The sequence below is a fragment of the Myotis myotis genome, unplaced genomic scaffold, assembly GCF_014108235.1.
Source record: "Myotis myotis isolate mMyoMyo1 unplaced genomic scaffold, mMyoMyo1.p scaffold_m19_p_2, whole genome shotgun sequence".
Classification (NCBI taxonomy): Eukaryota; Metazoa; Chordata; class Mammalia; order Chiroptera; family Vespertilionidae; genus Myotis; species Myotis myotis.
Window position 1 is genome coordinate 91,615,541 of NW_023416324.1, and position 13,403 is coordinate 91,628,943.

Below are 13,403 nucleotides of genomic sequence, written 5' to 3' on the forward strand. Positions count from 1 at the left end.
CACTCCCACTGTGGGAGCACACTGACCACCAAGGGGCAGCTCCTGCATTGAGCGTCTGCCTCCTGGTGGCCAGTGTGCATCATAGCGACCGATCAACCGGTCGTTCAGTAGCTTTAGGTTTTTATATATACAGATTGTATATAAAAACAAAAGTTGTTTATGGAGAGAGCTCTCTTATTTCTATTAGTACTTAAGAATAAGGAAAACTAAGGGACTACATTAATATAGTTGTCATTAATGAAGTATTTCAGTTGTTTATCTCAAATATATTAAAGAGGATTTGTTTGAAGATTTTTAATAAAAAATGTAAAAGAATTATTTCTTTTGTAGGATTAAATTATTAAGCAATTCAAAGAAAAACAGACAGAAGATAGGTGTATCACTTAAGTTTTAACATTTCTCATATTTCTGAGTGAAGCAATATATTCAACCTTAAATCTTTGTTTAATATTCAAAAGTTAAAAACTAAGTATACAAACACACGGTTATTCTGTAAAAATAATCATGTGTGTTAAAATTCTCCAGAAACATTTACTTTTTTGGCTAATAGATATTTTAATATCTGCTGTATTTGGTGGCAAAAATATCCCTCATAGTCGATTAATATTTTAAATAGATGGTTCATTTCCCAATGATGCCATGAGTATTTGTTTTAATTCGTTTTTGAAATACTCATTAGTTTTCTTATGTAGCTCTACAATTAATATGGAAAGTAAAACCAAACAACTGCTTTAAAAATTTAAAAATGAAGCTAACATAGCTTCAGTACTGCCTGTCATCTAGGAAAGATGCACCCTGAGAGCTACTAAGAGATTTTCTGGAATGTTCCCATGCTTCTGGCCCACATACTTTGTCATTTCAATAGCGTTTTCCCTTCCTATTTTAGTGTGACCCAGTGATAAGGCTACAAAGACTCATTACCATCCTTGTCTTTAGAGAGCACCTTGTCTTTAGTGAGCAATGGAATCATTACTTCCACAAACATTTGCAGAGCACCTACTATGCGCAGGCACTACTCCAGACAGTAAGAGTTAGTCCTGGCAAAACAAAATTCCTTCATGGAGCTTACACTCCAATTGAGGGAACAACAAAATCAACTTCCTAAAAAGGGGAGCAGTGAGGGGAAGCAAAGGCCTTTGGTAGGTGCCAAGTTGTCTAAGCAAGACACCATTTGCTTTTTGGCTTCACATTTCTTTCAGGAAGGACACTCCAACTGCAGGCTCCTGAGGGTGTAGATGCTGGTTCTTTTCTTTTTTTAGTCTGCAAACCTGATTTCGATCATGGCCATCGGGGATGTCATTTACCACTGCCCTAACAACATTCCTGAGTGGCTTCCATGCTTCCTCTCTTGTAAGTAGAGTATATAGGGCTCAGGGTCAGGAGAGAAGGGCCTTGGAAACAGTGTTATTCCAACCCCAAATACCTAACTCCATAGAACAAGATAAAAATAATGTAAGATTTTATGCTTTCACATCCCTCGTGGTTATAACCATAGCCATCCTTAAGGACATTTAATTTTTTTATATGGGAAGAGTAATAAACATAGAAGTCAGCAGCTCCTTATTTAAATAGAGGTCAGCATACTTATTATACACAAAACTGAAGGCTTTTGCTGAGGGCAGTTAACCCTGTGTAAATGTGGTAAAAGAATAATGTCAAAAACTTAGAGGTTGAAAGTTTGGAAAATCATGACACCTCCCCCAAATGTAGGTACACAGAACTTTTGTACACAATCAAAGCGGAACCACATGTCTTCTAAAGCCTTTTTTGTCCCCTTGCCCACCACTTCCCCACAAAATACTGCCCAGGACTGTGGCTTCCTAGAGCAGAGGTTAGGAAACCTTTTCCGTAAAGAGTCAGATACATTTTTCAGTTCTGCCACATAAGGTCTTTGTCACAGTGATTCAACTCTATCTCTGTGACTGGAAAGCAGCCACAGACCATAAGTGAACAAATGACTATGGCTGTGTTCCAATAGAATTTTATTTATGAACACAAATTTGAATTTCTTATATTTTCACATGTCATGAAATATAATTCTGTTTATTTTTTTCAAATATTATAAAACATAAAAACCATTCTTAGCTTGTAGGCCCTACCAAAACAAATGGTGCAATGGGTTTGGCCACAGGCTATAGTTTGTCAACCCCTGTCCCAGAGGGTCACAGCAGGGGCCCAGTCCTTATTTGTAGTCAGAGCCCAGCACAGGGCCTGACCCTAAATAATCAATCAAGAGATAGATGTTCCTTTGTCCTGTGGAGGCTTGCTTGCAATGTTGAGAAAAACTAGGGAGCAAAAATTGAGAAATGCTCTGATTCCATATCTGCTCTTAGTTCTGTCTGAACATCACACTCTCTTTGGACTCAACTTCCCTATCTGTAGAATAAAGCATACTATTAGTTGCTTTATAAACTATCTTCTACCTCTGAACTCCTACGGTCCTTCATTTGCAACAAAGTAAGAGAAAACTATACTCACGAACAGGTCAAAAATACAAGGTCAACTCTAAATGAGCTCACACAAGTTCCTTTACACAGGTGAAGGCAAAACTTTTGGAATAGGGAAGAGGTGCTGCATTTGGGGAAAGTGTGTATCTGAAAATCACTAGCAAGATGGCAACTTACTGTCCAAAGGGAAACCCCATATTTCAACATACCTCTTCACTGTCACACAAGGGCCTAAGCCAAAACTTGTCGGATGCACCATAGTAAGATGGTTAGAGTAGTATATTAGATGAATTTTCTTTAGAGAAAAACAGCTCCCCTAAACAAACTGCGATCATTTCATTTTGTTGTACATTATATACTTAGTGTTACTTGAGGGAGACACACAGGTAAGGAAAGGGAATGGCAGGAGTACTGACTTGGAGAGAGAGAGAGTGAGAACGGTAGGTGAGGGCCCAGCAGAGAAACTTAGGAGCACATCTGCTAACTAAGGCAATGGTGTTAACATCAGATTGGCAACTGGAGTCCCCCTTCCTATTCAAGAATAACTGGGAACTCTCAAAAGGCAGGATACAGGTAAGCAATTAGAAATCTATGGCAGGTAAGAAATCACCAGGACCTAAAGTAAGGGAGGACGAATGGGGCTTACTATCAGAGAAACACTTAATAGAATCTAAACAAATTGGTAGCTAGCTAGGCATGGGAAAGTGGAGGGAAGGAAACGGTCTGCTGTCTTAGGAAATGGGGAGATCATGGTATAACCAATTAGGGTGCAGAATTCAAGAATAGGGGTACTAGGTAAACCCTCATTGAAAGGCATTTCTGATTATTAAATGGGTTAGCATAATAAGGATCATGATTTCTAATCAACACTGGTTATACTTAGATTCTTTTTTTTTTTTGGTGCCCATGACCAGAATCGAACCTGGGACCCTTGAGTCCACAGGCCAACGCTCTATCCACTGAGCCAAACTAGTCAGGGCTATACTTAGATTCTTAACATGAGATTCAGTGTCTAAGATGTATAAAGGTAGGTGGCTTCAGAATAAAACTTCTTGTAAAACAAATACCAACATTAACCTATTTAGAGTGAGACGCTGTTTAATGCAAGTCAATGTGATGGTAGTTTGTGGGTGCCAAATTAAATAGACTCGCCAGTTCTGAGTCTATGAGAGAAGTGCCAAAGGCTTCAAGAAAAGAGAAGCTGGCAAATTCTCTCAACGGTTAATCAGACATCTGTTACAGACTCTGCAGGTTCCTTGCCATCTAGAGTAGGACAGACACAGAAAGAAGGAGCACCTGCACCCCTTTGAAAAATCATCACACATGCTGAGTTAACAGTCCATGGCCATTGACAGGGGCAACAACCGCTGAGCTGCTCACCTAGACACTCACCTTTTCCATTAACAGCCAATCCCGTGGCCATGGCTGCAGTCACGGAGCCAGACACCTGAGGCACTAGTGGGTGTATTCGGGGCCTGCTCCCCATTCTAGCTCGCTCTGCACCAGGGCCCAATAAAGCTCCGACTGGCTTTTCAGCTGCCACTTCTGGTGCCACGGTGTCCTCTTGACCCTGCTCAATGGGGTCCAGCTTCTCAGGGCTCTCACTCTGAAAGCCATCCACTGTGGTCCTGCTCTTAATGGGACTCTTAGGCACAAGTATCTTTATACCTGATTTTGCTAAGTCCATATTCTTTCGGTTCGAGAGAGATGGAGTTGTGTTTTTCCTGAACTTCTGGCTGGCAGCAAATAACTGACTGTTTTTGGACTCAGTGTCTTTGCCAATCACTAGTGATTTGGGAGTGGTCTTAGAAAAGTTGCTGTTGGTGGATCTGGAAATCTGTTTCCTGGCATTGTTTGGAGAGGTTCTATTTGTTCTGGTTAATGTGCTTTCTTTCTGCTTTTCAGTGTGGCGTCTGTTAAAATCATGAATGTATTCCTCACAGTTCACAAGATGCTGTTCTGGTTCCCAAGTGTCATCCTCACTGTCGTATCCTTTCCACCGAACCAAATATTCTGTCTTCCCTTTTTTGTTTTTCCTTTTGTCAACAATGCTTTCTACCTGTTTATAAAAGAAAAGAAAAGATGTATAAACATAATATCTAAAAAATACAAGCCTAATAATATCAAAAATAATAAAAACCAAACAGTGAAAATGATCTTCTCTTCCCTAAATCAAATTATCTGAAAACAGAAAAGTAACAGAACATATGTAATTTTTGCAATTTCCTTGAAATTAAGTCAAACAAAATACAGTAACAGTCATCCACAGTCTTTTGCCTGGTCATCCTTAAGTTACCAACAGCAGGCACTCAAGCAATAAATTGGCTGTGGTAAATGCACAAACCTATGAAGGGCTAAGAGCCTTTGAGGTGTGGAACTGGCTCACAGAGGAAACATTATTGCACTCCAAGTATCCTTTAGAAACACTCAGTGAAAATTAAAAAGGTTAACAGAAAACATAATGCTTTATTGGTAATAAAACAATCTAGAATGGTTAGGTTATTTACCTTCAAATCTTGGTTTTAACTAATTTTACGCTATCATCTTTAAAGGAAGATGCTGTTAATCTTTGAACTGATGATCAATATATACCATATCAAATTTATACCTTTCCATAAAACATTATTACTGTGATAAATTCTACTACCTTAACATCCTAAATGTAAATGGGAAATCTTCTATGGCTCACATGAACAAAATATACTTGACATAATGTCCTCCATGTTATTGGAGAAATATTTAGAATCTCGTTACCTCTCCAGTTAACATAAAAACCATGGGCCTACTTCCCCAATGGCAGCATGTACCTCCAAACCTTGTAAGTAGAGGGCTACAGTCATACAGCTATTTAATTAAGGACACAAAGGTCTAAGCCTATCAGTTATCATGAACATCAATAACTTTCTGGCAAAGTATAGGTCAGATGACATAATAGTGTATTTAGTTCCAAAACAACAGAGGCTAATTGAATACAACCACAGACACTTTTGGAAAATGGGAGAATAACCCACCCCCCATCATTTCCCCTACTCTCAATCCCCACTCCCACCCCAACTCTCAAATATATTTTCCTGGATTTAGAGAATTAGAGCCCTTAACTATAGACAAGCCTAAAATTAAATCACATTGTTGCTCCTGTTCAAAAAGGATTAAGGGTAAAGAAAGGCCTTTTTTAGCAGATGGCAGATTGCATGCCTAAAAGATCTCCACAGAGCTGATAAGTAATACCAGATCTGCATATGTAAGTCCACACAATTCATAATGTAGCATGGAGAGCTTTGAAAATGTCCCCCCGTCCCCGCTGCGCCCCACTCTGCCCGCTCCTTTGCTTGTGAAGAACTATGTATAAAGGCAAAAGTATTTCAACTTAAGTAAAACACGTACTTCTGGAAAATTCCATGTAAATCAGTTTCGTGGTAGAAAAAATTTAATAAGTTTTAAATACAAGGGGTAAAGAGACTGTCCCAAGACAAAAGTATGTTTAATAGTAATTTTTTTCTCAATCAATTACCATTCCAGAAACATAAGTACAGTAAACCAGAGGACCCCATTTCCCTTCCTTCCATTTCCTTAAAGCTAAAGCAGGGGGCTGATGAAGTGTCTTTGGAGTGTACCCCTGGAACCTTCTTTTGCCAGTCCCCTCCCCCCGCACCAGTTCTGCCTCTCTCTCAGGAAAACTACAGGAGGTACAACAGGAATCAGTTTAGCAGCTGCGGTGGGTATATGTGCTGTGTTTTCTGTATACTCAGTGGCCAGCTTTGTTTAGACACTGAAAGAAGGCAGTAACAGGGGAAATACTAGATCAGGCGTTGGTAAACATTATGTAAAGGACCACATGGGCCATGTGGTCTGCCAGCTACTCAACTCTGCCACTGTAGCACCAAAGCAGCCACAAACAACAAGTGAATGAGGTGGTATTAAACAAACAAATGAACATACACACACCCAAAAAACTATTTATGGACACTAAAATTAGGATCTTGCAATTTTCATGTGTCAAAAAATATTACTACTTTTGGTGTTTTTTTTCAACGATTAACAATCACGACAGGTCTCTAATACCAACTTCAGACTAAACTGGGGACATGAACATCCCTCCCCCCACCCCCACCCCCCGCACCCCCGCTTCAATACAAGGACATATGTCCTCCTTCTTTGAAAGTTTAAACAGAAAGTCCTGTTGATTCCTACTCTGAGTTGCTAAAATAAATTATCTCCCACAAAAAGGTATCACCTGAATTCCACAAAATGTTTTACTGGCATATTAAGCCTAAAATTTTATAGTTGTGAGGGAGGATAACCACAAGAGACACACATAAATAAATCTTTTCTCAGGTTTCTAGTCCCTTCCCCTTGAGTTCTCCCTCTTCCTGACAATATAACTTTCTGAAAAACAGTATCAACAAACTGTCTTTCTCAAAGTATATAATGCAGGGTTCCACTTCTAGTTACAGAATTTCAATGCAAAGAACTTTATACAAAACCAGGTCTTCACAGAAGTACAGAATTGCAGATAATTACTACTAGATTTTTAAAGACCAAGACAAAATGAAGGCATAAAAATCTCATCTACATTACCTAGGTATTGTTTTGCAATGTTACCCACAATCATATGTGGAATAAAATTCTGGCAAATACAAATCATAACAGCTTTTTTTGAGTACCAATGGCATAGGAAATTGACCAAAGTTCTCTTGTTAGAATTTCCTTCTAAAACTCAATCTAGAAAAACAAAATGTGAAACAAGTAAAACCAGGCTTTTCTTAGTATTATAAAGTCCTCTGATGATTTACAGAGCAGTAAAACTAATCAAAAAGGGTCATTCCAAACACAGAACCCATTTTACCTACCTCAGAGCACAGTCCAGTATCTCTAGGCACAGGAATGTGCTGAAATGTGCTACAGGGTTGCAGAAGGCAGAAATAAAAGGATAGGCAAAAGGTTTGCTAACACATGAACAAAAAAATCCAAGGCGAAACCCAAACTGGTTAAAGAGCTCAGTAAGAGAAGGATGAAAGAGTAACTGTCATTGTTGCAGTTGAAATACCAAATAGTCTGAGAAACACTATCAGGGCAAAGCATGTAAATATATTGGCTTACAAGAAAAAGACCAAAGTTGCAAAATATACTCAGCAGGAAAAGTTTGTCACATTGTATCATCATCAATAACTGTGTCAGCACCCATACTGGTTGTTAATACTTGCTTGGATGCCTCAGAGAACAGTGTAAATAGGCTGTCAGAATAACTTTGAAAAAACAAGCAACGATGAAAGCTTTTCTTGGGTTTGGGTCTTACACCAAGGGCTGGATAATCCTAATAAAAGAGTAATATGCAAAATAACTGTTACTCCATCACAAAGATGGTGGCGCCCAGTCCCCTCAGCCCCGCCACTGAAGTGTCCAGACCTGTTGGCCAGACAGGTGGCGGAGGAGATGGGGGGTGGGGGAGGGGGGCCAAGGGGTGGAGCTGGCGATCAGAGGGGGCAGGAGTGGAGCCGGCGATTAGAGGGGGCAGGGGCGGAGTCGGTGATTGGAGGGGGCAGGGGCGGAGCTGGCTCCAAGGGGAGCAGGGAGCGGGCCTAAGCCGTCAGTAGGCTATCCCCTGAGGGCTCCCAGTATGTTGAGAGGGGGCAGGCTGGGCTGAGGGACCCCCCCCTCCGTGCACGAATTTTGTGCATCAGCCCCCTTGTTTGAATAGAGCATCACTATAATAAATAAATAAATAAATAATAAATAAATAAATAAATAAATAAATAAATAAAACCCTTATACCAAAGAATTCTGGTGGGCCTTGGGAAAGCAACAGCTCTTTAGATGAGGAAGATCCGTTTTTCACCAGCCATCTGAAACTTACCTTAACTAAGAACAGTTGTTAACTAGTAAGAAAACAGGCGGATAGTTCTACTGCAAGATATAGAGGAATAATATAAACATAACTATTTGACAGCACTAGAAAGAAACCAAGAGCCCAACACTAAGGAGGCTGGACTCTTAAAACAAGGGGACTCAATGACTTCTGTGCTCCCTAATTTGCTGCTGACAGTCAGAAAGTGGAGTCTTACAGGCTTTAGTGTCAGAGTGCTGAGTCAGGAGTGAACAGAATGGCTAAAACCTGAGGAAGAGATCACAAAGAGAACCCCCCCCCACACACACACATTAACCCCTTCAAGTCCTCAGCAGTGTCCTGAACTATACCAGGCCAGGGGAAAGCAACAGTTGGTATGCTGGGAGCAACTAAACCACCCCCAAGTTTGATGATTCACTAGGAGGTTTCACAGGACTCAGCATACAGTTCCACTCACAGCTATGATTTATTACAGTGGAAGGATATTAAGCAAAATAAGCAAGGGGATAGCTTACATGGGATCAAGTCTGGGGAAAAACAACAGGAGGCTTACATGGTTTCTCTCCCAGTGGAGATACACTGAATGTGTTTTGAGTTGGGTCTTACACCAATGGCTATGAGTTGTCACAAAACATGCTAAGTTTCATCTACCAGAGAAGCTCATTAGAGATTCAATATCCAGGATTTTTACTGGGGGTTGGTAACATAGGCGTCCTCTGTCTAACATGCATCAAAATTTCACATTCTTGGAAGGAAGCAGATGATGTTCAGCACAAACCATACCAACGTAGTCAAATTTAAACACACAAGGTAGAGTTTCATATCTGGGATGGCATTATAAGGAGCTCTGCAGACACACTTCCTAATAAGCAAAGCTGGTGGGAAAAAAAAAAAAAATCCTAAAACTAAACTCTATGGCCATAGAATGAATGAAGAAAGATTTATTCAAGAAAACCTGCTAACACCTGATAAGAACAAAGAAAGTTTGTGACTTTTGAGCCATGACCCACTTCCTTCTTTCCCCACACAGTTCAGAGTGACAACAGCTACCATATCTCACCAGGAGTCAGGCTACCAGCATTCCTTCTCTCCCACTCAAAGTAGAAGAGGCAAATAAATCCCCGATGAGGATGACAGAGAGTCAAGGTCAGGGGCTCCTTTCCTCAAACTGGCCTTACTCATATGGAGGCTCTACCCCAGGGGCGACAAGACAAAAATACTGGGGTTTTGACTGCTCTTGCCCCAATTCACTCATTGGGGAGATATTCAATGCTGGGAGAGGCAAGCTGAGACCAGAGGCTACCACTTACTTGGCATCGGACTAGTGGTTCAGAGATTTTGCCTTGGGGAGAGTTATCTATAAGAAAAGAAATAAGACTGTGTTTGAGACAGAGTTTCAGAAAATTTAACATATGGATGTTCTTGAAAATGATAACTAAGAGCAACAAATTAAACTACAGCTCACCTAGTTCACCAGGGAGAGCCAGGGAAAAGGACAGCCAAGAAGAGCTTTCTTGGGATAATAAATCTCAAGGACTGGACTAAAAAACTAGGCAAAGAAGACCCTAGTCAAACCAGTCATCCCCAAAGCTGGGACCTCTAGGAGTCACATCAAAGCCTCACAAAGGGGGAAAAGACCACTATAATAGTCTAGCCAAGACACAAATCAAACCACCAAGCACGTAACAAAAATAAACCCAGTATCCAGAGGTGTTACATATAATCTAAAATGTTCAGTTTAAAAAAATTATAAGATGTGAAAAAAACACACAAAAAAACCAAGAACAAATGACCCACACTTTGGGGATAAAAAACAGGCAGCAGAAACTGCTTGTGAGAGGGAGAGCTACCAAGTATAACAAAGACTAACAGTAAACAAACAAACAAACAAGTATTATACCAAGATTATATGCCATTGATTTAGATAACTTACATGAATGAACAAATTCTAAAAAAAAAAAAGACACACTGACCTAGCTGGTTTTGCTCAGTATCATCTCAGTAGATGCATAAAGAGCAATTACTAGTAAACACTCAACAGACTAGAAATAGAGGGAACTTCCTCAACCTGATAAGGGCATCTAGAAAATACACAGCTAATATACTAAATGGTGAAAGACTGAATCCCTTCCCCTGCCCCAAATAAAAAACAAGACCTCTCTCCACTTCTATGCAAAAATTGTATTAAAGTTCTATCTGAGTAATTAAGCAAGAAAAGAAACAAAAAGACATCCAGATTGAAATGGGAGAAGTAAAATTATATCTATTTGCAGATGACATGAACGATATAGAATAATAATATAGACCAATAAAAACTATTAGAATTAAAAAGTGCAGTAACATCACAGGCCACATAAAGCAATATACAAAAATAAATACATACAGTAGTATACTGCATCAACTGTATATAGTAGCAGTGATCCTAATTAAATTGGAAAGACATTGCATAATCAGGGATCAGGCAGTGCAACAGTGTTAATCTACACTAATAAAAGACAAAGATGCTAATTGACCGTACCTTTGCTATGCCCGAGCCACCCCCACCAGCCAATCAGAGCGATTATATGCAAATTAACCCAACCAGGATGGCAGCCGGCAGCCACGGAGCTGGAGCAAGCAGGAGGCTTGGTTGCCCCAGCAATGGAGGAAGCAAACCTTCCCGCCTGCCCTGGCCAGCTGTGGCCTCCACAAAAGGCAACAAAGTTTCAATTATAGGAGCTAAATAAATCCCAGATACCTGCTTCCAGCCAGCCTCCACTGGGAACTTGGGTGGCTGGGGGCTGTGGCCAGCCTGCAAACAGCCATCAGCCCTTCACCCAGGATGGCAACACCCTCATGGGGTGAGGGTCCCTGCTGGGGGGCTTGGCCATCCTGAAAACAGCCATCAGCCCCTCCCTCAGGCTGGCCAGGCACCCCAGCAAGAAGCCCTACCTGGAAGAAGCTGGGGCAAGCCTGCAAACAGCCAACAGCCCCTCACCCAGACTGCCCAGGGATCCCAGCAGGACCCTCCATCCTGAAGGAGGTGTGGCCAGACTGAAAACATCCCTCAGCCCCTCACCCAGGCCGGCCAGGCACCCCAGCGGGGACCCCTACACTGAAGGGGCTGTGGCCAGCTGCAAACACACATCAGCCCCTCACCCAGGCTGGCCAGGCACCCCAACGGAACCTCCACCCTGATTCTGGACACCCTTCAGGGCAAACCAGCAGGCCCCCACCCGTGCACCAGGCCTCCATCCTATATAATAAAAGGGTAATAAGCAAACTGACCCTAACAGCAGAAAGACTGGGAATGGCTGGTCACTATGACACACACTGACCACCAGGGGGCAGATGCTCAATGCAGGAGCTGCCCCCTGATGGTCAGTGTGCTCCCACAGGGGGAGCTCTGCTCAGCCACAAGCCAGGCTGCCGGCTGCCAGTACAGCGGTGGTGATGGGAGCCTCTCCCGCCTCCTCAACAGCGCTAAGGATGTCCGACTGCAGCTAGGCCAGTTCCCCGCTGGAAGTGGAGATCCCCAGAGGGCTCCCGGAATGTGATAGGGATGTCTGACTGCCAGCTTAGGCCCAATCCCCCCAGGGAGCAGGCCTAAGCCAGCAGGTGGTCATTCCCCGAGGGGTCCCAGATTGCGAGAGGGCACAGGCCGGGCTAAAGGACCCTCCCAAGTGCACCAATTTTTGTGCACTGGGCCTCTAGTACTATATAATGAAAAGTTAATATGCAAATTGACCCTAACAGCGGAATGACTGGTCACTATGACGCACACTAACCACCAGGGGTCAGATGCTCAATGCAGGAGCTGCCTTCTGGTTGTCAGTGTACTCCCACAGGGGGAACTCCACTCAGCCACAAGCCAGGCTGACAGCTGTGAGCGCAGCGGCAGTGCCAGGAGCCTCTCCCGCCTCCTCCGCAGAGCTAAGGATGTCTGACTGTGGCTTAGGCCCACTCTCTCTGGGCCTAAGCAGCAGCTGGGCATCCCCTGAGGGTTCCCGGGCTGCCAGAGGGATGTCAGACTGCCAGCTTAGGCCCAATCCCCCAGGGAGCAGGTCCAAGCCGCAGGTGGACATCTCCTGAGGGGTCCAGGACTGCGAGAGGGCACATGCCAGGCTGAGGGACCCCCCACCCCCCTGAGTGCACGAATTTTCATGCACCAGGCCTCTAGTATTACAATATTTCCCAAATTGATCTAAAGATTAAATGCAACCTCTACTAAAATTCCAGCTAATTTTTTTGGGCAGATATTAGCATACTAACCTGAAAGTCCAAATGCAATTGCAAGGAATTCAGAGTATCCCATTCAAAAGGAAGAACAACCATAAAAAAACAGTAAAGTTATAGGACTCACATTTCTGGTTTTCAAAACTTACTATAAAGCTATAGTAATCAAAACAGTGTGAAACTGGCATATAGACCAGAAAGCCCAGAAATAAACCCTTGCATACAGGGTTTAAATGATTTCTTATAAGGTTACAGACCATTACATAAAAGAATCTTTAATTCTTTTTCAACAATTGGAACCCTCATATGCTGCTTGTGGGAATATAAAATGGTGCAGCCACTTTGGAAAACAGTCTGACAGATCCTCCAACAATTAAATATAGCTGCCATATGACCCAGCAATTTCACTTTTATGTATCTCCTCAAGAGATAGTAAAGCTCTGTCCTCATCAAAGCTTACACATAAAGGTTTATAGCAGAACTATTCATAATAGTCAAAAGGTAGAAATAATCCAATGTCCATTAACTGATGAATAGATGAAAAGAAATAAGTACTGACACATACTAAAACAATATGGATGAATATAGAAAATATTATGATAAGTAAAAGAAACCACAAAGAACATTCTATATAATAAAACCCTAATATGCAAATCAACTGAATGGCAGAATGACAGGTTGCTATGATGTGCACTGACCACAAGGGGGAAGACACTCAAAGCAGGTGGTCATTGCGCTCCCACAGGGGGAGTGCCACTTAGCCAGAAGCCTGGTTCATGGCTGGTGAGCATGGCAGCAGTGGTGGGAGCCTCTCTTGCCTCCGTGGTAGCGCCAAAGAGCAGCGAGACGAGAGGTAAGGAGCAGTGAGCAGGTGGGTGGTAAGGAGTGAGGGGTCC

General features: G+C 42.2%; 1 protein-coding gene across 3 annotated transcripts in view; it reads right to left on the reverse strand.

Annotated features, from left to right (window-relative positions):
- CDYL (chromodomain Y like) overlaps positions 1–13,403 on the reverse strand; it is a 239,474-nt gene that overhangs the window by 87,479 nt on the left and 138,592 nt on the right. For all 3 annotated transcript variants that reach the window (XM_036347827.1, XM_036347826.1, XM_036347825.1), the window contains exon 2: positions 3,840–4,506. In XM_036347827.1, coding sequence (XP_036203720.1) covers positions 3,840–4,506 — 667 coding nt within the window. The remainder of the gene's footprint in view (positions 1–3,839; positions 4,507–13,403) is intronic.